At 49.1% G+C, this 21,150-nt stretch overlaps 5 protein-coding genes and 1 pseudogene across 5 annotated transcripts; 2 read left to right on the top strand and 4 right to left on the bottom strand.

Annotated features, from left to right (window-relative positions):
- Positions 1–2,271: 2,271 nt before the first annotated feature.
- Positions 2,272–5,686, bottom strand: LOC123598624 (annotated as a pseudogene).
- Positions 5,687–6,329: 643 nt separating this feature from the next.
- Positions 6,330–7,662, bottom strand: LOC123598623 (histone H3-like). Its single transcript, XM_045478972.1, has one exon. The coding sequence runs from the start codon at positions 6,960–6,962 to the stop codon at positions 6,387–6,389; it is 576 nt and encodes a 191-aa protein (XP_045334928.1). The 5' UTR covers positions 6,963–7,662; the 3' UTR covers positions 6,330–6,386.
- A 110-nt stretch (positions 7,663–7,772) lies between these two features.
- LOC123598625 (histone H2A type 2-A) lies at positions 7,773–8,462 on the bottom strand. Its single transcript, XM_045478973.1, has one exon. It carries the CDS (start codon positions 8,271–8,273, stop codon positions 7,881–7,883), a length of 393 nt encoding a protein of 130 aa, XP_045334929.1. The 5' UTR covers positions 8,274–8,462; the 3' UTR covers positions 7,773–7,880.
- Positions 8,463–8,529: 67 nt separating this feature from the next.
- On the top strand, positions 8,530–10,015 carry LOC123598628 (histone H2B type 2-E-like). The gene has a single exon (XM_045478976.1). The coding sequence runs from the start codon at positions 8,629–8,631 to the stop codon at positions 9,007–9,009; it is 381 nt and encodes a 126-aa protein (XP_045334932.1). The 5' UTR covers positions 8,530–8,628; the 3' UTR covers positions 9,010–10,015.
- Positions 10,016–17,730: 7,715 nt separating this feature from the next.
- Positions 17,731–18,730, bottom strand: LOC123598627 (histone H2B type 2-E-like). Its single transcript, XM_045478975.1, has one exon. It carries the CDS (start codon positions 18,584–18,586, stop codon positions 18,206–18,208), a length of 381 nt encoding a protein of 126 aa, XP_045334931.1. The 5' UTR covers positions 18,587–18,730; the 3' UTR covers positions 17,731–18,205.
- Positions 18,731–18,817: 87 nt separating this feature from the next.
- LOC123598626 (histone H2A type 2-A) lies at positions 18,818–19,442 on the top strand. The gene has a single exon (XM_045478974.1). The coding sequence runs from the start codon at positions 18,942–18,944 to the stop codon at positions 19,332–19,334; it is 393 nt and encodes a 130-aa protein (XP_045334930.1). The 5' UTR covers positions 18,818–18,941; the 3' UTR covers positions 19,335–19,442.
- The last annotated feature ends 1,708 nt before the right edge of the window (positions 19,443–21,150 follow it).

The following is a 21,150-nucleotide window of genomic DNA, read 5'->3' as shown; positions in this document are numbered from 1 at the left end:
GCTCAACTCTGGCACAGGGTAGACGTTTTTCTCCACTTGATAGTGGTGGTGACAGGTGGACTGTGGGTAAGCAGGTATCAAAGGGCCCGTTGAAGCAGCAAGGCCCTCAACCCTGTACATCATGAACCTCCCATCACGTCCCTGCTCAGCTGCCAGGATGTCCTCTTCACTTGATGTTTTCTGCTTAGGAATTTGAACTTTGGAGTCCTAGCATTTCAGGCAGAATCCTGGATCATGGCACTCACTAGCTGTGGGAGCTTAGGCAAGATACTTTAAGCTTCCTAGCCTGTAAAATGATGAGAAAACACCTACCTGCCTTGCAGGGTTGTCGATGATTAAAAGAGAGATGCAGTAGAAAGCATAGTTAGAAGTGACTGAGCCACAGGGCACCTGGGTGGTTCAGTCGGTTAAGTGTCTGACTTCAGCTCAGGTCATGATATCGTGGTTCCTGGGTTCGGACCCCGTGTCAGGCTCTGTGCTGACAGCTCAGAACCAGAAGCCTGTTTCATATTCTGTGTCTTCATTTCTCTCTCTCACAAGAGGGGATTCTGTGTCTCTCTTTCCCCGCTTAGGCTCTCTCTCTCAAAAATAAAATAAACATAAAAAAAAAGTGACTGAGCTTGATGAACATGAGTGGTTATCATCATTTCTGAATGATGTGCATAATACAGTGCTGTTGCTACCACCTATGCCTCCTTGGGACATATGCTGTCCTGGTGGTCCTCATCTGTCTCCAGCTATCCTCTGTCTCCTGACGTTCCCTTCTTCTACCAGCCCCCTCACTGCTCCTTCTTGCAGCCAGGGTGCTGCCTCAGCCCTCTTCTCTTCTCCTGGACTTCTGGCTACATCTCATCCAATTCCCTGCCTTCTGTTAGCCCTTATTCCCTTATCCTTCTGCTAAGGGCTTCCCCCCAAAGTATTTCCAGGTGAGCCCATTTACTGAATAGATTAATATTCAGAATTCCTGGTGAATGCGTCCTTCTAGATGGTTAACAGGATTCTCAACATCAATGTCAGAAGGGCCTTTAAGCATCTTCTTGGTTCCAAAAGCAGTTTGCTCTCCCTGAATTCTTCACCTTAGTGAAATCTTCTATCATCTCCTAGTTCCTTGGGTCAAGGAGAATCTCCTTTTTCTCTTGCATTCTCCAAATGCCTAAATCACCACATCTTACCAACTTTTCCCCCTACAATTCCCTCAAATCCATCACTTCATCTCTGTCCACTCCTAGTTGCTGCTATAGCTGAGGCCACCATCAGCTCTGATTAAAGGACCCAAAGTCCAATGAACAATACCAGCTCCTTGGCTGACAGATTTTCCAACCAGGTTGGACATGAGAAGACTTTTGAAGAGAACATGAATTGCTTTTTGCCTGACTTTTTTTTTTTTCTTTCTGACTGATCTGAAAGTGGGAAATTACTTAAGTACCTAAAACAATTAGATTTTGATGCTGACTTAAAAATTTTTGGTACTAGTTTTTGGTACTAATTTTCACCCTAGTTTCTCAAACCCACAAAGACATTCCAAAAGTTTCCTATTAGGCCTAGGAAGTTTGGATTTCACAGGATAGTGGCAGGGATGTCAACTTTGTCCTATTGCCAAACAGGTGTCCAAGTTGTCACTAGAATGCCTGTGGCAATTTGCGAAGCCCTTGAAGGCACTGGGAAATTCCTCATAGTCCTCCCAGAATATGTTCACGGTGAGAATCAGATTCTGTTGCCCTAGCCCCTTGAGGCAAATCACCAATATGGCAGCTAATAGGTAAGGCAGCAGTGTCCTGCCAAGGCCTGACCCTCTGCTGGGTGAGAAAGACTCGGTCAATAGGCTCCAAATCCTCAGAAAGTGAGTGTGCATACACCTGCTTCCACTGCCTGTGGTTTCCTGGCCCTATGTGAAGACAGGGGGCTCAGTCAGGCTGAATAGAGAACACTTCCATTGTCAAGACCCAGACCTGCTGTTGTATAGGAGAGCTGAAAGACAGATTTTTTAAAAAATCTTTTGTACACTCTGAGGAATATAGTTTTAATGATCTATACACAATGCATGAAAAGTGCCCTTATGAAAAAGTGCCCTTTTTCCCTGTACAAGGAGCGTCCTCCAAGTACCCTCACATTTGCCCCAGCGGACTATTTGGGGTAATCAGAAGAGACCCCGCCTCCTTCTGGGTGTCTCTTCCCTTACCCCTAGGCCTAGAATTTTGTTCCCCATTCTCAACCAGGCTAGTTCCTGCTCCTGAGCTTCCCTGAGACGCTCAATAAATAAAAATTCATTTGTTTTATTCAACAAAGAAATGAATATTTATTTGCCACTCTTACAAAATCTCATTTTTGACTGGACTCAGACGAGGTAGAACCTTTTAGAGAAGACAGCCTCTGTCTCTTAGCAGTCTGTTCCTATGGCCTCCTTCATTCTCTTGCTAAAAGGTTAGCATTTTCTGCAGGCTCTTCCTTATTTGTCTTCATGCACTGCTTGTTCAAAGCAGTACCCCGACGTCTGTGTTGGAGGACACATGGAGTGAGAAGACGCCCAATCTTGGCCGCTCAGGTATGAGGTTTTCTACTTTGTTTGTTTAGGGACTTTCTCACAACATCCTGGCGGACATCATCTTCCTTAGAGAGATTGAAAACTTTGCGGATTCTGCTAGGTCTTTGGGGCCCCCAGGCTACAAGGCACAGTAGGATCAGTGAGTCCAGGAGTATCCTTCTCCCCGTTTTTTACAATGACCAAGTTGAGAACACTGAGATTGACATCCGCAATGCAAGCCTGAACAGATCTGCGCTTTCTTCCCCCAGAGTCCTTCTGGGTTGGTGGCAGGAAGGCCCTGTACTCAGCAGCAGGCAGACACAGTCATGGGTCAAGACACCCTGCTTCATGGGGAAGCCTTGTTTGTCATTGCCACCACTGATTTGGAACACGTAACCCTTACACTCTTCACCTAGAACATCAGCAGCAACTTCTGTGACTGTTCGCTTCTCATAAAAGGTACGAAGTTCACGTTCGTCGTCCACTTCAATGAGTTTCTGGCAGCCAGTAGCCGGGAAAGAGTTGTTCAGCTAAGGATGATAAAAGGGGTGGGGTGGCGAGGGAAAAGTCTTAAGAAAACTGCAAAACCACCTACAAAGGTAATTCCATTGCAAAAAGCCTTTTATGGAACCCTCAGAAAATGAGCAGAGATCCTGAAATATCGGTTTTACTAGCTAAACGTGTGTACACAGTAACGCACAAGCACTGCACTAAAAATCAAGCTAATTTTTCCTCCAGCATCGCAGAATGACCCCAGAGCAAAGGGCCCTCCATGGCTCTATAGCCTATCAGAGCAGGAAGCCCAGTTAGGGGCCGCCAACTAGGCAGCAAGGCCATATCTCTGAAAGGCAGATTAGTGATGCAGAGGAGGTCCATCCTCTGAGGGGCTCACCTTTGACAGGAAACCAATTAAGACCACCCAGGGAAGGCCACCACTGTCCCGCACCAGTGAGGGGCCAGGTCCTAACTCCCCCGTGCTCTTCCTCCTCTGCTTTCCTATTTTACTTCCACACCCTGCAATCGTGGATTTGAGGAGCGAGCGCTCCACTTGCTGTGGTGGGAGGAGCACACGTGGGTAGAAACGCGAGGAGAGGGGTGACGGCAGATCATAGCCATTCCCACTAAGCCAGGAATCCCTGAACTGCCTTAGCCACGGCAGATGCCCGCAGGCTGTTCTCAAATCTCAGGGCCACGGGCAGGTCTTGGGCATCTTTGGTATTTTAGGTTGGTCGAAGCTGATGTAGTATCAGTTTGAGGCATGGGATCCTGAGGAGGAAGGGCTCCGGCATGGAAATCAGGGGTCTGCTGAGCCACTAAGGGCTCTGCCACTCTAGAACGTAGTTCTCCCTTTGAAGACTTCCAAAAGGCTGCACTTTTGGAAACAAATTTCAACGGACAAGAGATGCGGGCTGCAAAGGGGTCATCCCTGCAGAGCTCCGAGTCACTGCTACTTCTGCTTATAACTAAGTCACAGGGGATCCCATCCCGTACTGTTGGTCTGAGCAGGGAATGAGGCCCCCGGCAGAGACCATGGGGCCTGTATTGATTTCCTAGGGCTGCCCTCACAAGATACCAGACTGCCTGGCTTAAACAACAGAAATTTACCGACTCCCAGCTCTAGAGGCTAGAAGTCCAAGATCAAGGGGCACCTGGGTGGCTCAGTTGGTTAAGTGCCAGACTTTGGCTCGGGTCATAATCTCACCGTTTGTGGGTTGGAGACCCGCGTTGGACTCTGCGCTGTATGGAGCCTGCTAGGGATTCTCTCTCTGTACCCCCGCCCCTGGTGCTCTCTCTCTCTCTCAAAATAAATAAATAAAAACTTACAAAAAAACCTTTTTTGTTGTTGTTAAGAAGTCCAAGATCAAGATGTCATCAGGTTTGGTTTCCTCTGAGGCCTCTCCTTAGCCTGCAGGTGGCTGCCTTCTCACTGTGTCCTCTTATGGTCGTCCCTCTGTGCTGACTGTGTCCTGATCTCCTCTTATAAAAAAGACACTACTCATATAGGATGAGAGCACATCCTAATGACATTTTAACTTAAATGCCTCTTCAAAGGCCCTATCTCCAAATACAGTCACCTTCTGAGGTACTAGGAGTTAGAGCTTCAACACAGAAATTGCTGGGGGTGGGGGGTGGGGGGGGTGGGGGGGGGAGGAGAGACACAATTCAGCCGGTCACAGGGCCTATTCTGAAAATCTCTGAGTCTGGGGCTGAAAACTGGGGACCCTCTGGCAGGAGCAGAAAAAGTTTTCTTCCCTCCTTCCTCTCTCTCTTTCTTTCCTCCCCACACTCCTTGCAAAGGGCAAAAGTTTTCAAAAGTTATCTCTGCCTGTTTCTGTTCCCCTCAGTGAATTTTCACCAATCTCTGTGTGAACCAAACCACCAACTCTGGTCTCTTCCGGGTGTACATAAACGACGATCGAGGATAAGAGGTGTCATCTGAGACGCACACAGCTGCTGCTGTTTGAGTTCTTGCTCGTGTAATGCCAGCTTCCCGAGGTCCTGCCCCACTCTTCTAGGTAAACAGACTCATTTCTAAGACCCCGAGAGGCGTGAAGACTTCCATTTCATCTGGTGTAATAAGAGTGGCCCCTCGGAGAGAAACTCAAGCCTCCGCCCGCACAGATGCTGGGGCAGACAGACGTGGGCAAGGAGGGGAAGGGAGCAGGGCGTGCTCTGCCTTCCCTTGGTTCCAGCCGCCCGAGAGCTTGAACTACTGAGCGCCCCCGCGCTGGATAACTCAAGTACCTGCACAAAACTCCTCAAATGTCTCCGCATGTGGGGTTGTCCTCCTGGAAGAATCGCGAGTCTCCTGCTGTGGACGTGAGCAGGGAAGGATACCGACCAGGCGGAGCTCCCGGGGAGTGGTGTCGTGTTGAGGAGGCCTTTGAATCCCGGTCCATCTTCCCACCGCCGCTGTTTTAGCGAAACCCATAGGACTGTCAGAGCTGAATGCTGGGCCACACAAGCCAGACCCTCCTTGTCCTGTGTGTTCCTGCCCGGAGCTGCCCAATCCTACCTTCTTCCTTAAGGTTCCTTGGCATTCAAAACGAAGGGCGGGGCGGGGCGGGGCGGGGGGAGAAAGGCGGGGTGAGAAAGTGCAGAGCGCGAGACCTCTGGCAACGTCGCTGCGGCGAGCAAGGGAGTTTTGACAAAGTGGGTGAAGGGGATGAATGGCACCCGCTGTGTCCCGCTGCCCGGGGCAACCTGGGCGTTGCCGACACCCGACGTGCAGGCAGGGTTTGGGAATCCCGACAACGACCTAGCAGAAACCTGGCGGTACCAAGGTGGCGGGTGGCGGATTTGCCCCCTCCCACCAGCCAGAGCGCCGCGCCCCTGGGGGCCACTTCCGGCGGGGGTGTGGAGGCCGCGGGAGCACGGCTCCCGCTGGGGAAGAAGCCGGGCCAGCCGAGTCCGGACCGCTCCCTAGGGACTCTTCGTCGTCTCGGCCCGTCCTGGAGCCCAAGGCCCCTCGTCTCCTGTCCCGACAGCTTACAACCCGGGGTCACCGTGGGGCACGTAAGGACACCCCAGGAAGAGAGCACGCATGCCCGCCCCACAGAAGCCGAAGTGGGGGTCCTGGCCGCACCCGAAAAGGGAGCCAACAAACGGGACGGGACGCCCCTGGACTCGGCGCGTAGCCCCGCGAGCTACCTGCCGGGAGACCCTCAGCTTTACCCGGTTCTGGTGCCTCATCCGCGCGGTGGGGGGGGGGGGGGGTCTGCTTTGTACAGGGGAGGTGGTAGCGTATTGAGAGCGTCGGCCGGGAGAGAGCGAAGACGAGTGGCACAGCTTCTTTCAGGTGCCGTCGTGGGTGGCTCTGAAAAGAGCCTTTGGATGGGATGGAACCTCGAGCCGAGCGCGCACTTTAAGCCCGCTCCCCGCGGATGCGGCGAGCCAACTGGATGTCCTTGGGCATGATAGTGACGCGCTTGGCGTGGATAGCGCACAGGTTCGTGTCCTCGAACAGCCCCACCAGGTAGGCCTCGCTCGCCTCCTGCAGCGCCATCACGGCCGAGCTCTGGAAGCGCAGGTCCGTCTTGAAGTCCTGCGCGATCTCGCGCACCAGCCGCTGGAACGGCAACTTGCGGATCAGCAGCTCGGTGGACTTCTGGTAGCGCCGGATCTCCCGCAGGGCCACGGTGCCCGGCCGGTAGCGGTGCGGCTTCTTCACGCCGCCCGTGGCGGGCGCGCTCTTGCGGGCCGCCTTGGTGGCCAGCTGCTTCCGCGGGGCCTTGCCGCCGGTCGACTTGCGGGCGGTCTGCTTTGTACGGGCCATAGCGAACCAAAACACCAACTCACCAGCGCAGCGGCAGCGAGAGTAACGGGGCCTCGGCCAGCCGCCGCACTCTTTATAGGCACCGTCTTCTTCCGATCGGGCGGGGCGATAATTGAAAGTCCCGCGCTGGCTGTCCATTGGCTGTGACGTCACCCGTCCCGGCATCACTCATTGGCCTGGGCAGAATCCTCCCTACCCCGCCCACCCGCCTCGCTTTCTACTTTCCAGTTCGCCAAGTCTTTCTCCTACCTTGTTTTTCCTTTCTTTTCGGCGGGCGGGGAGGGAGAAGGGGGGAGGGAGAAGAGGGGGGGGGGCTCATTTTTGAGCTCAACTCTGTCCGAATTTTCCTCCCTGACCCTTTTACCCCTTTGCCGCGCAGTACCCTCTTCCTTCCCTCGCGGGCTCCCCAACTCCACCTCACTCTTCCGTTTGCTCCCCGCCCCGCAAAGAGCCTTGTCCCCTTCTAAGAGCCCCCTCGTTGGTGTGATGGATCTTCTTTTCCCGCCTTGTCGGTACTTTTCGGATGGGAAAGTTGTCGGTCTCACCCCACCCCCTCGCCTCCCGAGCGCAAGATCCCGCCTCCGGGAACCCAAGCGGGGACCTGTCCCTCCGCTGCGAAGGCGGCCCCCTCACTTTTACTTGAGACAGCCGGCTCAGCTAAGCCAAGGTCAGGGCCGCCACATTCCCGCAAACTGCCAGCTCCCCCGCCGACTGGGGGGTGCACGTGTGTGTTGGGCAAAGGCCTCGCGAGCCCCGGAGTCGCGTACTTGGCACCCACTCCCGAGGGAGGAGCCCGGGGGCCACCCAACAGTACTACTCCTAGCGCAGTCGACCGTGGCTGCGCCCAACGGGCTCTGGCTCCTCTCCCAGCCTTCAAGTCCTAAGTAAGATCTACGAGATGGTTGAGGCGCAAGATTTGAGAGGCCGGGAGCGGCTCGGCGACTACTGGCCAATAGTGGAACGGAGAGGAGTCGCTACTGTGAACAACTCTTTATTTGAAAGGGTGGGTGGCTCTTAAAAGAGCCTTTGATTTCACAGGTACCCCTTTGCCACCAGGGCTGGCTGAGCTTCCGGACGCCGGCCTCACTTGCCCTTTGCCTTGTGGTGGCTCTCCGTCTTCTTGGGGAGCAACACGGCCTGGATGTTGGGCAGCACGCCGCCCTGGGCGATGGTGACTTTGCCCAACAGCTTGTTCAGTTCCTCGTCGTTGCGGATAGCCAGCTGCAGGTGGCGGGGGATGATGCGCGTCTTCTTGTTGTCGCGGGCCGCGTTCCCCGCCAGCTCCAGGATTTCCGCCGTCAGGTACTCCAGCACCGCCGCCATGTAGACCGGCGCGCCGGCCCCCACCCGCTCGGCGTAGTTGCCCTTGCGCAGCAGGCGGTGCACTCGGCCCACCGGGAACTGCAGGCCGGCGCGGGACGAGCGCGACTTGGCCTTGGCGCGGGCCTTGCCTCCTTGTTTGCCACGGCCAGACATGACGGCAAAGCTCACCGCGACCACCTCCCGCTCGACGACCGAGAATAGTCGCCGCAAACGCCGCCGCTTCAGCCTTTTATAGGCAGAACCCGGATTGTCTACGGGGCACTTTGATTGGCTAAGGCAGATCTTTGTTCTGACGACCAATAGGCCGGCTCGGCCAGAATCCGCTCATTTACATAATCTCGTCCCCCTCGCAGGAGCGCGGCCGAAAACTCGCGAATCACGACGCAGCGTAACCAGAACCTTAATTTGCGTGGGGCCTCTTTAAGTACCGAGTCGCTTCCGGTAGCCTCGGCCTTACGGTGGGGTTTGCGTTCCCGGTGGTCGGCGTCCGTGCCTTGTGCTCGCCGCTATGCCCGAGCCGGCAAAGTCCGCCCCCGCGGCCAAGAAGGGCTCGAAGAAGGCGGTCACCAAAGCCCAGAAGAAGGACGGCAAGAAGCGCAAGCGCAGCCGCAAGGAGAGTTACTCCATCTACGTGTACAAGGTGCTCAAGCAGGTGCACCCCGACACCGGCATCTCGTCCAAGGCCATGGGCATCATGAACTCGTTCGTCAACGACATCTTCGAGCGCATCGCCGGCGAGGCCTCCCGCCTGGCGCATTACAACAAGCGCTCGACCATCACCTCCCGGGAGATCCAGACGGCCGTGCGCCTGCTGCTGCCCGGCGAGCTGGCCAAGCACGCCGTGTCCGAGGGCACCAAGGCCGTCACCAAGTACACCAGCTCCAAGTGAGTCCCTGCCGGGACTCGGCGCTCGCACGGGTCGCCGGCCGCTTGACTCCAAAGGCTCTTTTCAGAGCCACCCACCTTCTCGGGGAAAGACGCTGTTCGCTTTCTCTGTTATGGTTCCTAGTTTGCCTTTGGGGTTTTTCTTTTAGTACACTGAATTCTTTTGTGAAGCACAAGTGACCGTTCCTTTTCCTTTTTTGTTAGATGATAGAGTAGTTCCTGTATAGTTGGGTAGAAGAACGTAATGGGAAATGGTGTTATTTGGCTTGTAGAGGACCTCCCTTGAAACTGGCTTTGGCTTTGCTGCGTAGAGTTGAACGTGTGCGTTGCTAAGTCGTTAACGTTGAGAAATGCTGTGTTTGTTTCATTAACTTATTTATGCCGGATAAGGAAGTTGTCAGGTTAACAAAGGTACAACCAACTATCTGGTTGGTGTTCCCAATTGGTAAAACGGTGGTGGTACTTCAGTCTTTCCATCATGTGCTTTAGAGTTGTGAACTAAAAAGGATAACTTTTAGTTTTGGTTCTGACAAATTCATTGACTCGGTATCCCTGATTCACGAGCACCTGCTCTTTTTTTTTTCATTCATGGAAAGATTTAAGCGGATTTTGATACCTGGTAACCGTTAATGCTGGTGCAAATCCTCAAAATTGCCTAATATATGGTCGTGATGAGAATTATTAGAAAAGCTTGTCCAATTTGAAGGCTATTTCCACAGAATGGGTACAACATATGCGTAATTTCTGAAGCAGGAGAGTGTAAAATGCTAGCCGAGTAGAAAGCCCCAATATGGCTGGGAAAGTGAAAAGGAGTTAGATTGGCTTGAGGGTTTGTTCTCGGTGTTTTGGGAACTCTTGGATTGTTTTAGGCAAGGATCTGCACACATGACCTCATTAGTAATCGTTAACGATTACTCTGGGCGCATTGTAAATGCCCCCTCTCTGTAAAGAGAGACTTCATACTATTCATACTTTCCGATCTGTAATAAACTTCTGCCTGCTGCTCCTTACCAAAAAAAAAAAAAAAAAAAAAAAAAAATTACTCTGGTTGCTTAGTGGATCTAGATTCTAGGTTGTCCATAGTAGAAGCAAGAAAACCAACTACTAGACTATATAGCAGTGTTGTGAAGTAGAGCAGTGATTACTAAAGTCTGGTCTCAGATGAGCAGCGTCAGTATTACCTGAGAATCAATCAAAAATGAAAATTTCAGGCCCCAGTAATCAGTGTTAACAGGTCCTCTGGCTGATTCTGATGGTTGCTAAAGTGTGAGAACCACTGGTAGTCTAGACCTGTTGGAGTATAATGATAATGTGATGGTTAAATATGTTGGAATTAGGATTAGATTTTGGAGGTAAAAGTGATAGGTTTTGGTGAGGAATAAGATGTAGTTAAAAGCAAAACCCCTAAGTTTTTTATTTGAACATCTGGTGCTATTAATGAGGATGAATATTGGGAGGAGGTATGGCTTTTGGGGCACTGAAAAGTGATCTAGAGTTCTGAGTCAAATTTGAGAAGCTTTTAATATTCAGGTGGATATATGGCATTGGCAATTTGAGAGTGCATCTAGTACTCAGGGAAAAGAACACAAACACAGAGGAATGGGGATGAAGGACTATCACCTTAAAGTATTCTTCCAGACTATTTCTCCTTGACTCCTTAATGTATTCTTTAAAAAAAAAAAAATTATTTTTGAGAGAGACAGAATGTGAGCAGGGGAGGGACAGAGAGAAAGGGAGACACAGAATCTGAAGCAGGCTCCAGGCTATGAGCTGTCAGCACAGAGCCGCATGGGGGGCTCAAACTCACCAGCTGTGAGATCATAACCTGAGCTGAAGTTGGCCGCCCAACCAACTGAGCCACCAAGGTGCCCAGCTTTAATGTATTCTTGAAAATGTTATTTCTTCTTATGTGTTTGTCATGAAATACAGCTTAGTAGTTGATAGTCCTATAATATTACTGTAGCATTTATTTTTCTTATTCTGTTTTTCTAATAGCGTCCTGATTTTCATTAAGCAATCCACCTAATCCCTTATGTGTTTCTCAGATTGGACTGTCTATTATAATCACCTGGAGAACTTTAAAAAATACTGATGCTTGGATGACATCCCCAGAAATTCTTATCTAAGTGGTTTGGGATCTAACAGTCTGCACTTGGGTGATTTTTAAAAAGCTCTCCAAGTGACTTTAAGGGGCAGGGAAATTTGAGAACCACTGCCACATGTGTTTCCCAGACAACAAATCCTACAGGGTTGGCCTGATTGGTTGGAGTGTAATCCCAGCCCCCTTTGCACATTGATTAGTTCAGAAATCTAGACCAATCTGATTAGCACAAACATTTCAGAAATTGAAGTAACTGAGTAAGGCAATGTAGATTGCTTTTATCTTTTGGGAAAGAAGTTTCTTTGAAGGGCAAAGGAGGATGGAGTGCTCTGGGGTGTGAAGGCAAAGAAGAATTGTAGACAACACTAGAAGAAGGAACATCTTCAGGGGAGAATCAGTGTTCTGAGCCACTCCTGGAATTCAGCCAACCTTGGAGCCCTGCTGTACCTTCGGATATCCGGTTAAGCCTGTTTGTCTGACGTATTTTATTTCAACTACTTTGACTCTTGAAATATTTGTGAAATAATAGCACATAATTTCCCAGCATAAAAGATGATAGGCCTTTTGTCCTGAAAGGTCTCAGAGGATAAATAGGGTAGATAAGAAAAAAATAGAGGGGCTCCAACTACATGTTTGGAGTAAGTCTCCAAGTGTTAAAATCAGTATGTGACCAGGGCCAGAGGTTAATATTACCATCAAGAAGGAATGTCTGAGATTTAAACAAATCACAGATGTGATTTAAAAACTTAAACAAGGGGCGCCTAGGTGGCTCAGTCGGTTGAGCGTCCGACTTCCGCTCAGGTCATGATCTCACGGCTTGTGAGTTCGAGCCCCGAGACGGGCTCTGTGCTGACAGCTCAGAGCCTGGAGCCTGTTTCAGATTCTGTGTCTCCCTCTCTCTCTCTGACCCTCCCCCGTTCATGCTCTGTCTCTCTTTGTCTCAAAAGTAAATGAACGTTAAAAAAAAAATTTTTTTTTTAATAAAAATAAAAAAAATAAAAACTTAATATAATTCTATTATTTAAAATTGTAGTATTTGTATTAGTTTTTTAGGGCTGACATAACAAAGTACCATGAACTGAGCGACTTAAAACAACAGAGATTTATCCTGCCATAGCTCTGGAGGCTAGAAATCTGAAGGTGCTGCTAGGGTCCTGTCCCTCTGAAGGCTCTCAAGGAGAATCCTTGCTTATTTTTCACCTTGGGTAGCCTCAGCTATTTTTTGACACGTGACAGCATAACTCTGACTTCTGGCTCAGTTTTCTTCCTGTGTTTCTACATCTTCATAGGGACACTAGTCACATTGGATTAGGGTCCACCCCGATGACCTCATTTTAAATTGATTACAGGCATATGTCATTTTATTGTGCTTTGTAGATACTGCATTTTTTACAAACTGAAGGCTTGCAGCAACACTATATGGAGAAAGTCTGTGCCATTTTCCAACACCATTTATTCACTTAGTGTCTCTGTCACGTTTTGGTAATTTCACAATATTTCAGACTTTCATTATTCTATTTGTTATGGTGATTGCGATCAGTGATTACAACTTGGTGAAAGCTCATGTGATAGCATTTTTTGGCAATAAAATGTTGTAATTAAGGTGTATGTATATCAGGGTTTTTTTTTTTTGACATAATGCTATTGCACACTTAATAAAATACAGTATAGTGTTAACATAATTTTATATGCACTGGGAAACCAAAAATGTCATTGGACTCGCTTGCGGTAGTCTGGAACCAAACCCACAGGATCTCAGAGACATGCCTGTACATCTCTGCAAAGACTCTATTTCCAAATAAAGTCACTTTCTAAGGCACTGTGGAGTCATATTTCAACATCTTTTCAGGGGACACAATTCAACCCATAACAGCAGTCAATAGCTGTGGTAAGCTGAATATGGCCCCCAAATATGTGCACATCTAAATCCCTAGAATCTGTGAATATTACATGGCAAAGGGGATTTTACTGATATGATTTGGAAATAGGAAAATATCCTCAATTATTTGCGGGAACCCCAAATGTAATCACCAGGGTCCTTATCAGAGTAAAGCAGAAAGCCAAGAAGGGAAAGAAGGTGATAAAAGCAGAGAGAGATTTGAAGATGATGTGATGCTGGCTTTGAAGAGGAAAGAAGGGACCAGGAACAAAAAAAGCCCCCTCTAGAAGCTTTTCAAAAATGTTTGGAAATGGATTCTCTCCCTAGAGCTTTTGGAGACAGCAGTCTTGGTTTCCACTTGGTGAAACTGATTTTGTACTTCTGACCTCCAGAAATGTAAGAGCATACATGTGTGTGTTTTAAGCCACAAAGTTTTTAATACACTTAGGTGACCTTAAACAACACACTTGAACTGTACGGTTCCATTTGTACACATATTTTTCGATAAATACAGCACAGGGCTCAAAATATATTTTCTCTTCCTTATGATTTTCTTAACATTTTTTCTCTAGCCTACTTTATTATAAGACAATAGTATAGAATACATATAGCATACAAAATATGTGTTAATGACTAATGTTATTGGAGAGGATTCCTTCCAGCCAACAGTAGGCTTGGGGGAAATCAAAATTCATATGCAGATTTTTGACTGCTCAGGGGTCAGTGTCCCAAGATCCTTGTTGTTCAAGGGTCAATTGCAAGTTGTTACATCTGCAAAGACTTTCTAATTAAGCCATAGGAAGTTAATACAACAACTATATTATAGGATATTTTTTGACAATTGGAGAAATTTGAATATGGATTGTGTATTATTTAATATTAAGTCATTATTAAATGTGTTGTATGTAATAATGGTATGTAATTATATAGGAGAATGTCTTTATTTTTAAGGGAGACATGCTGACGTGTTTAAGGAGAAGTGTCAAGATGCTTACAATTTACTTTCAAATTGTTTAGAAAACATGTGTGCATGAAAAGTGATGAAACAGGGCACCTGGCTGGCTCAGTCCATAGAACATGCGACTCTTGATCTCAGGGTTGTAAGTTTGAGACCCATGTTGGGTGTAGAGATTAATTAAAAATAAAATCTTTAAAAAAAGGTGATAAAGCAAATGCAGCAAATAGTAACAATTGGTGAATCTAGATGAAGAAATGGTTGAACATCCACAAACTTTTCTATAGGTTTGAATTCCCCCCTCCTTCAGAAATTTTTTAAAAGTTACAATTAAAGACTTTAAATACTACAGAAACAGCTTTCATAGACATCCCATTTTGTTTGTGCAGTAAATCTGTTAACTGATACAATTTCTTTAAAAAAAATTTTTTTAATGTTTATTTACTTTTGAAAGAGAGAGAGAGGTGTGAGCAGGGGAGAGGCAGAGAGAGGGAGACACATAATCCAAAGCAGGCTCCAGGCTCTGAGCTGTCTGCACAGAGCCTGGCACGGGGCTCGAACCCACAGTCCGCAAGATCATGACCTGAGCTGAAGTCGGACACTTAACCGACTGAGCCACCCAGGAGCACCCTGATACAATTTCATCATGAATGTGTAAGATTTTTCACCTCATCAAAAGGCTTATGAATGTTTGACAGTGATCATATACTAACCAGAACTTTGAATGTTACCTGTTTATCATACTTGCTATAGTCATTAGTGGTAACGGTGACTTAAGTGATAGCACCACAAGGATGCTCAAATGACATGGGCTTAGACATTTGGTTATTCTGTCTTCTAAAATCTGAGGTTGAAAGTGGAGTTGAATAGGGGAATTTAGTCACATCCTGAGACCACAGCTAAGTAACTTTCAGGGAGAAAATGTATCTTGATGTGTTATAGGGATTCTAAGTGCTTTCAAAAAGAAAGGGTAGATCATCTACAACAGAGCAAGAGCCAGACTTTATACACCTAACCCCTTTCTCTTCCCTGAACTCCAGATTCTCATATATCATATTCCTGTTTGGGAATTTAGTATTTCCTTTTCGATATTTCCACTTGGATAGCTACCGGGAGTCTCACAATTTTTGTCCAAAACAGTACTCTTGGATTTCTCCAAATCTCTCATCTCTCGTGTCAGTAAATAGCAGCTCTTTCCAAGTGCTCTCGCCAAAAACCTGCAATTAATCTTTTATTCTTCTCCTGTCATAACATTCAGGTCATCAATTTAAAAATATGTCCAAGATTATCAAATACATTTGAATATATTATCAAATATATTCAAAATGTACCAAAATGTATCTTAACTACTTCTCAGATCTCAACTGGTACCACCTCTCTCTCTCCTGAACTACTACTGTAGCCTCTTTGAAATTCTCCCTGCTTCTACTCTTGTTCTCTTATAGTCTATTTTTTAACATAGCATCGTGGATGAGCTTTAAAAAAAAAAAAACATCAAATAATGTCATTACTCTGATCAAACTCTCCAAAGGCACTCCAACTCCTTTATGACAAAATCTTTGCCATGGCCTATGAAGCCCCCATGATCTGTCAACTACCTCTGTGATCTTTTCTCCTTGCAGATATTTCCTTTGTGGACTGTGCTTCAGCCACACTATTGCTTATTGCTTATTCCTTAAACTCTCTAAACTTGTATCTGCCTCAGGGGCTTTGCACTGGATTTTAGAATACACAGTTCTTAGAATACTCTTCTCTAAGATAGCCTATGGCTATCTTACTTTCTTCAGGCCTCTGCTCAACTATTAACAGATCAGACCTATTGTCCACACTCCTTTCCATATTCTGTGGTACTTCATAACACATACATTCCCCTGAATATTATATTATTATGCATTTCTTTCATTTTTTTGTTTTCAGCATCCATTAACTAAAATATAGCTTTATGTGGATAGCGACTTTTCCTTCTCTGTTTACTGCTGCACCCCCAGCATGTTTTATTTATCTGAGGGTGCAAAATGTGTTTTTTTCCCCCTCTCCCTTATTGCAGGAAACTGTGTGCAAAAATACTCCTAGTGGAGCCTGAACAGGATATTTGTTTTGCTTTCACACTTGTAAGTGTAAATTTTGGTGCTAAAGGGAACTATTGATAGGTAATACAGTTATAATGAGTCACCTCCACTTTTAAGAATTTGCTGTTTTCTGCTTTCCTACCCATATCTGGAGAATCTTCAGAACCAAAGGTGACCACTCCCTCCCCCACATGTAATTACAGTATTTGCCCAACATCCTGTGTGCCTCTTAATATGTTTTCATTATATTCCTACCCTGTAAATGCAAACCTTCTCCTATTTTCTTTTCCCTTCCCCATCTCCATAATTTACCTGAACTTTTCAAGCTTTGGCCTTCTTTCTAATCTCTTGGTAGATCCAAGCAAGACATGTGCAAAAGTAGGGAAATGTTTCCTGAGACCTAAGCATTGGAAAGAAGGGATGGCTTTAGCACAATACTAGGAAATAAGTTACTGTTTTTTAATTGGGCAGGGCAGATAGGACGGTCTGCCAATAATATCTGAGATTTTATGTAGGTACATAAAAAAAGTATATAAGCAAGGGGATGAGCTAGGACACTTGCAGTGTGCTTAATTTTTTTTCAGAAAGTTTCATTTTTGTGCCTTTTAGTACTTTATTTTTTGTTCTCATTTGACCTCTTTAAAATGTGTTTCCAAACCTTAATAAAAGTAGAAAGGCAAAGTCTTATGCTATATTTGGTGCCCTGGATTAATGAGAGAAAAAATGAAGCTAGTTTTGTATGTAATAATTATGGGAATAATGAATAATTATGGGAATAATTATGGGAAAATAATTATGAATAATTATGGGAAAAGACAATTTAGGAAAAAGGACATGTCTGGATGGTAACTGAAAACTGCAAACAGATGGTTACCAAATAACATGGCAACTGCATAGCCAATATGTCCGTTATGAAACATGAATCACCTGGTGTGTCCCAGAGGTTCTCACCCCACCAATCACAGTGCCCCAGTGATTTGGGTTCAGTGGAAGTATGTGGGGGTTAAGGGATAAACCCACTGATTGATTCAGGCTCTAATGGCCTTTGAACTGTTTTAGGAAACACTGCTTTTAAACATCTAACTCAGAAATGGAGAAGACCTTTTTTATTCTCTAATATTTAGTGCCCCTGTTTTCAGAGAAAAAGAAAATGAACTGCTCTAGCTCTAAGTAAACGGTATTTTTTATTTTTTAACATTTATTTATTATTGAGAGACAGAGCATGAGCATGGGAGGAGCAGAGAGAGGGGGAGACACAGAATCTGAAGCAGGCTCCAGGCTGAGTGGTCAGAACAGAGCCCAAGGCTGAACCCCGGCTCACACATCAGGAGATCATGACCTGAGCCGCAGTCAGACGCTTAACCGACTGAGCCACCCAGGTGCCCCTAAGCACACGATATTTTTAAGACCTAAGTAGTTTTAACAATGTTTCTGGACATTTTATGATTAACAGGCCCAGATTCTGGATTTATAAACCCTCTTTCCTCCTCCCTCATCCAGGTTGGAAAACAGCAAAACTACAACTATGGAGAATGTAGGTTATCAACCTGAGCAAGAAGGGTTTATTATAGATGAGTGGCTTTTGCATTATCTTATTCTGACAGTTTAACGTCTCCAATTTGAGCGGTGAATACGTACCGATTCAGTGTACCTGAAAGAAACACCGAATTGGGGCAAAAAGTGTGTAAACTAGAAATTACTTCAACCACAGAATCAAGATATCGAGGTACCGAGAAAAATTTATTTATGGGTGCTGGGCGTGGTTTCAGAAGTACTGCTTTCCATGTTTACAAACACATTAATTTTCCAAAGAAAAATGCAATTACAATAAACAGATTCAAGCTAATTACCTTACAGCAAACACTGCTTAGCACTAATTTCTATAATCATGAGTATTATTTACACGTTGACTGCCATGCATTGCTGACCGCTTCACTGTTAAAGCTGAGTTACTTTTGAGAACAAATACACGTACTCTAGCTCTCCACAATGTTAGAAGAATCAGGTCCAATCTTAGAGTCCTTTCTTGTCACCCAAAGGAAAAGGCTGATATTGAAAAGAATAAATAGCATGGAAAAATAACATTTTGAAATAGGGAAAAACCGCTTCTTTCCCCGAGAAGGTGGGTGGCTCTGAAAAGAGCCTTTGGAGTCAAGCGGCCGGCGACCCGTGCGAGCGCCGAGTCCCGGCAGGGACTCACTTGGAGCTGGTGTACTTGGTGACGGCCTTGGTGCCCTCGGACACGGCGTGCTTGGCCAGCTCGCCGGGCAGCAGCAGGCGCACGGCCGTCTGGATCTCCCGGGAGGTGATGGTCGAGCGCTTGTTGTAATGCGCCAGGCGGGAGGCCTCGCCGGCGATGCGCTCGAAGATGTCGTTGACGAACGAGTTCATGATGCCCATGGCCTTGGACGAGATGCCGGTGTCGGGGTGCACCTGCTTGAGCACCTTGTACACGTAGATGGAGTAACTCTCCTTGCGGCTGCGCTTGCGCTTCTTGCCGTCCTTCTTCTGGGCTTTGGTGACCGCCTTCTTCGAGCCCTTCTTGGCCGCGGGGGCGGACTTTGCCGGCTCGGGCATAGCGGCGAGCACAAGGCACGGACGCCGACCACCGGGAACGCAAACCCCACCGTAGGGCCGAGGCTACCGGAAGCGACTCGGTACTTAAAGAGGCCCCACGCAAATTAAGGTTCTGGTTACGCTGCGTCGTGATTCGCGAGTTTTCGGCCGCGCTCCTGCGAGGGGGACGAGATTATGTAAATGAGCGGATTCTGGCCGAGCCGGCCTATTGGTCGTCAGAACAAAGATCTGCCTTAGCCAATCAAAGTGCCCCGTAGACAATCCGGGTTCTGCCTATAAAAGGCTGAAGCGGCGGCGTTTGCGGCGACTATTCTCGGTCGTCGAGCGGGAGGTGGTCGCGGTGAGCTTTGCCGTCATGTCTGGCCGTGGCAAACAAGGAGGCAAGGCCCGCGCCAAGGCCAAGTCGCGCTCGTCCCGCGCCGGCCTGCAGTTCCCGGTGGGCCGAGTGCACCGCCTGCTGCGCAAGGGCAACTACGCCGAGCGGGTGGGGGCCGGCGCGCCGGTCTACATGGCGGCGGTGCTGGAGTACCTGACGGCGGAAATCCTGGAGCTGGCGGGGAACGCGGCCCGCGACAACAAGAAGACGCGCATCATCCCCCGCCACCTGCAGCTGGCTATCCGCAACGACGAGGAACTGAACAAGCTGTTGGGCAAAGTCACCATCGCCCAGGGCGGCGTGCTGCCCAACATCCAGGCCGTGTTGCTCCCCAAGAAGACGGAGAGCCACCACAAGGCAAAGGGCAAGTGAGGCCGGCGTCCGGAAGCTCAGCCAGCCCTGGTGGCAAAGGGGTACCTGTGAAATCAAAGGCTCTTTTAAGAGCCACCCACCCTTTCAAATAAAGAGTTGTTCACAGTAGCGACTCCTCTCCGTTCCACTATTGGCCAGTAGTCGCCGAGCCGCTCCCGGCCTCTCAAATCTTGCGCCTCAACCATCTCGTAGATCTTACTTAGGACTTGAAGGCTGGGAGAGGAGCCAGAGCCCGTTGGGCGCAGCCACGGTCGACTGCGCTAGGAGTAGTACTGTTGGGTGGCCCCCGGGCTCCTCCCTCGGGAGTGGGTGCCAAGTACGCGACTCCGGGGCTCGCGAGGCCTTTGCCCAACACACACGTGCACCCCCCAGTCGGCGGGGGAGCTGGCAGTTTGCGGGAATGTGGCGGCCCTGACCTTGGCTTAGCTGAGCCGGCTGTCTCAAGTAAAAGTGAGGGGGCCGCCTTCGCAGCGGAGGGACAGGTCCCCGCTTGGGTTCCCGGAGGCGGGATCTTGCGCTCGGGAGGCGAGGGGGTGGGGTGAGACCGACAACTTTCCCATCCGAAAAGTACCGACAAGGCGGGAAAAGAAGATCCATCACACCAACGAGGGGGCTCTTAGAAGGGGACAAGGCTCTTTGCGGGGCGGGGAGCAAACGGAAGAGTGAGGTGGAGTTGGGGAGCCCGCGAGGGAAGGAAGAGGGTACTGCGCGGCAAAGGGGTAAAAGGGTCAGGGAGGAAAATTCGGACAGAGTTGAGCTCAAAAATGAGCCCCCCCCCCTCTTCTCCCTCCCCCCTTCTCCCTCCCCGCCCGCCGAAAAGAAAGGAAAAACAAGGTAGGAGAAAGACTTGGCGAACTGGAAAGTAGAAAGCGAGGCGGGTGGGCGGGGTAGGGAGGATTCTGCCCAGGCCAATGAGTGATGCCGGGACGGGTGACGTCACAGCCAATGGACAGCCAGCGCGGGACTTTCAATTATCGCCCCGCCCGATCGGAAGAAGACGGTGCCTATAAAGAGTGCGGCGGCTGGCCGAGGCCCCGTTACTCTCGCTGCCGCTGCGCTGGTGAGTTGGTGTTTTGGTTCGCTATGGCCCGTACAAAGCAGACCGCCCGCAAGTCGACCGGCGGCAAGGCCCCGCGGAAGCAGCTGGCCACCAAGGCGGCCCGCAAGAGCGCGCCCGCCACGGGCGGCGTGAAGAAGCCGCACCGCTACCGGCCGGGCACCGTGGCCCTGCGGGAGATCCGGCGCTACCAGAAGTCCACCGAGCTGCTGATCCGCAAGTTGCCGTTCCAGCGGCTGGTGCGCGAGATCGCGCAGGACTTCAAGACGGACCTGCGCTTCCAGAGCTCGGCCGTGATGGCGCTGCAGGAGGCGAGCGAGGCCTACCTGGTGGGCCTGTTCGAGGACACGAACCTGTGCGCTATCCACGCCAAGCGCGTCACTATCATGCCCAAGGACATCCAGCTGGCCCGCCGCATCCGCGGGGAGCGGGCTTAAAGTGCGCGCTCGGCTCGAGGTTCCATCCCATCCAAAGGCTCTTTTCAGAGCCACCCACGACGGCACCTGAAAGAAGCTGTGCCACTCGTCTTCGCTGTCTCCCGGCCGACGCTCTCATACTCTACCACCTCCCCTGTACAAAGCAGACCCCCCCCCCCCCCCCCCACCGCGCGGATGAGGCACCAGAACCGGGTAAAGCTGAGGGTCTCCCGGCAGGTAGAGGTAGCTCGCGGGGCCACGCGCCGAGTCCAGGGGCGTCCCGTCCCGTTTGTTGGCTCCCTTTCCGGGTGCGGCCAGGACCCCCACTTCGGCTTCTGTGGGG

Source organism: Leopardus geoffroyi, chromosome C1 (assembly GCF_018350155.1).
Source record: "Leopardus geoffroyi isolate Oge1 chromosome C1, O.geoffroyi_Oge1_pat1.0, whole genome shotgun sequence".
NCBI classification, from domain to species: domain Eukaryota; kingdom Metazoa; phylum Chordata; class Mammalia; order Carnivora; family Felidae; genus Leopardus; species Leopardus geoffroyi.
Note: the sequence above shows the minus strand (reverse complement) of the source record. Positions and strands in the feature narration are given on the sequence as shown.

Bases quoted from the DNA above. Each gene is read 5' to 3' on its own strand.
- LOC123598623 (XM_045478972.1), bottom strand. From the start codon at position 6,962: ATGCCGGGACGGGTGACGTCACAGCCAATGGACAGCCAGCGCGGGACT.
- LOC123598625 (XM_045478973.1), bottom strand. From the start codon at position 8,273: ATGTCTGGCCGTGGCAAACAAGGAGGCAAGGCCCGCGCCAAGGCCAAG.
- LOC123598628 (XM_045478976.1), top strand. From the start codon at position 8,629: ATGCCCGAGCCGGCAAAGTCCGCCCCCGCGGCCAAGAAGGGCTCGAAG.
- LOC123598627 (XM_045478975.1), bottom strand. From the start codon at position 18,586: ATGCCCGAGCCGGCAAAGTCCGCCCCCGCGGCCAAGAAGGGCTCGAAG.
- LOC123598626 (XM_045478974.1), top strand. From the start codon at position 18,942: ATGTCTGGCCGTGGCAAACAAGGAGGCAAGGCCCGCGCCAAGGCCAAG.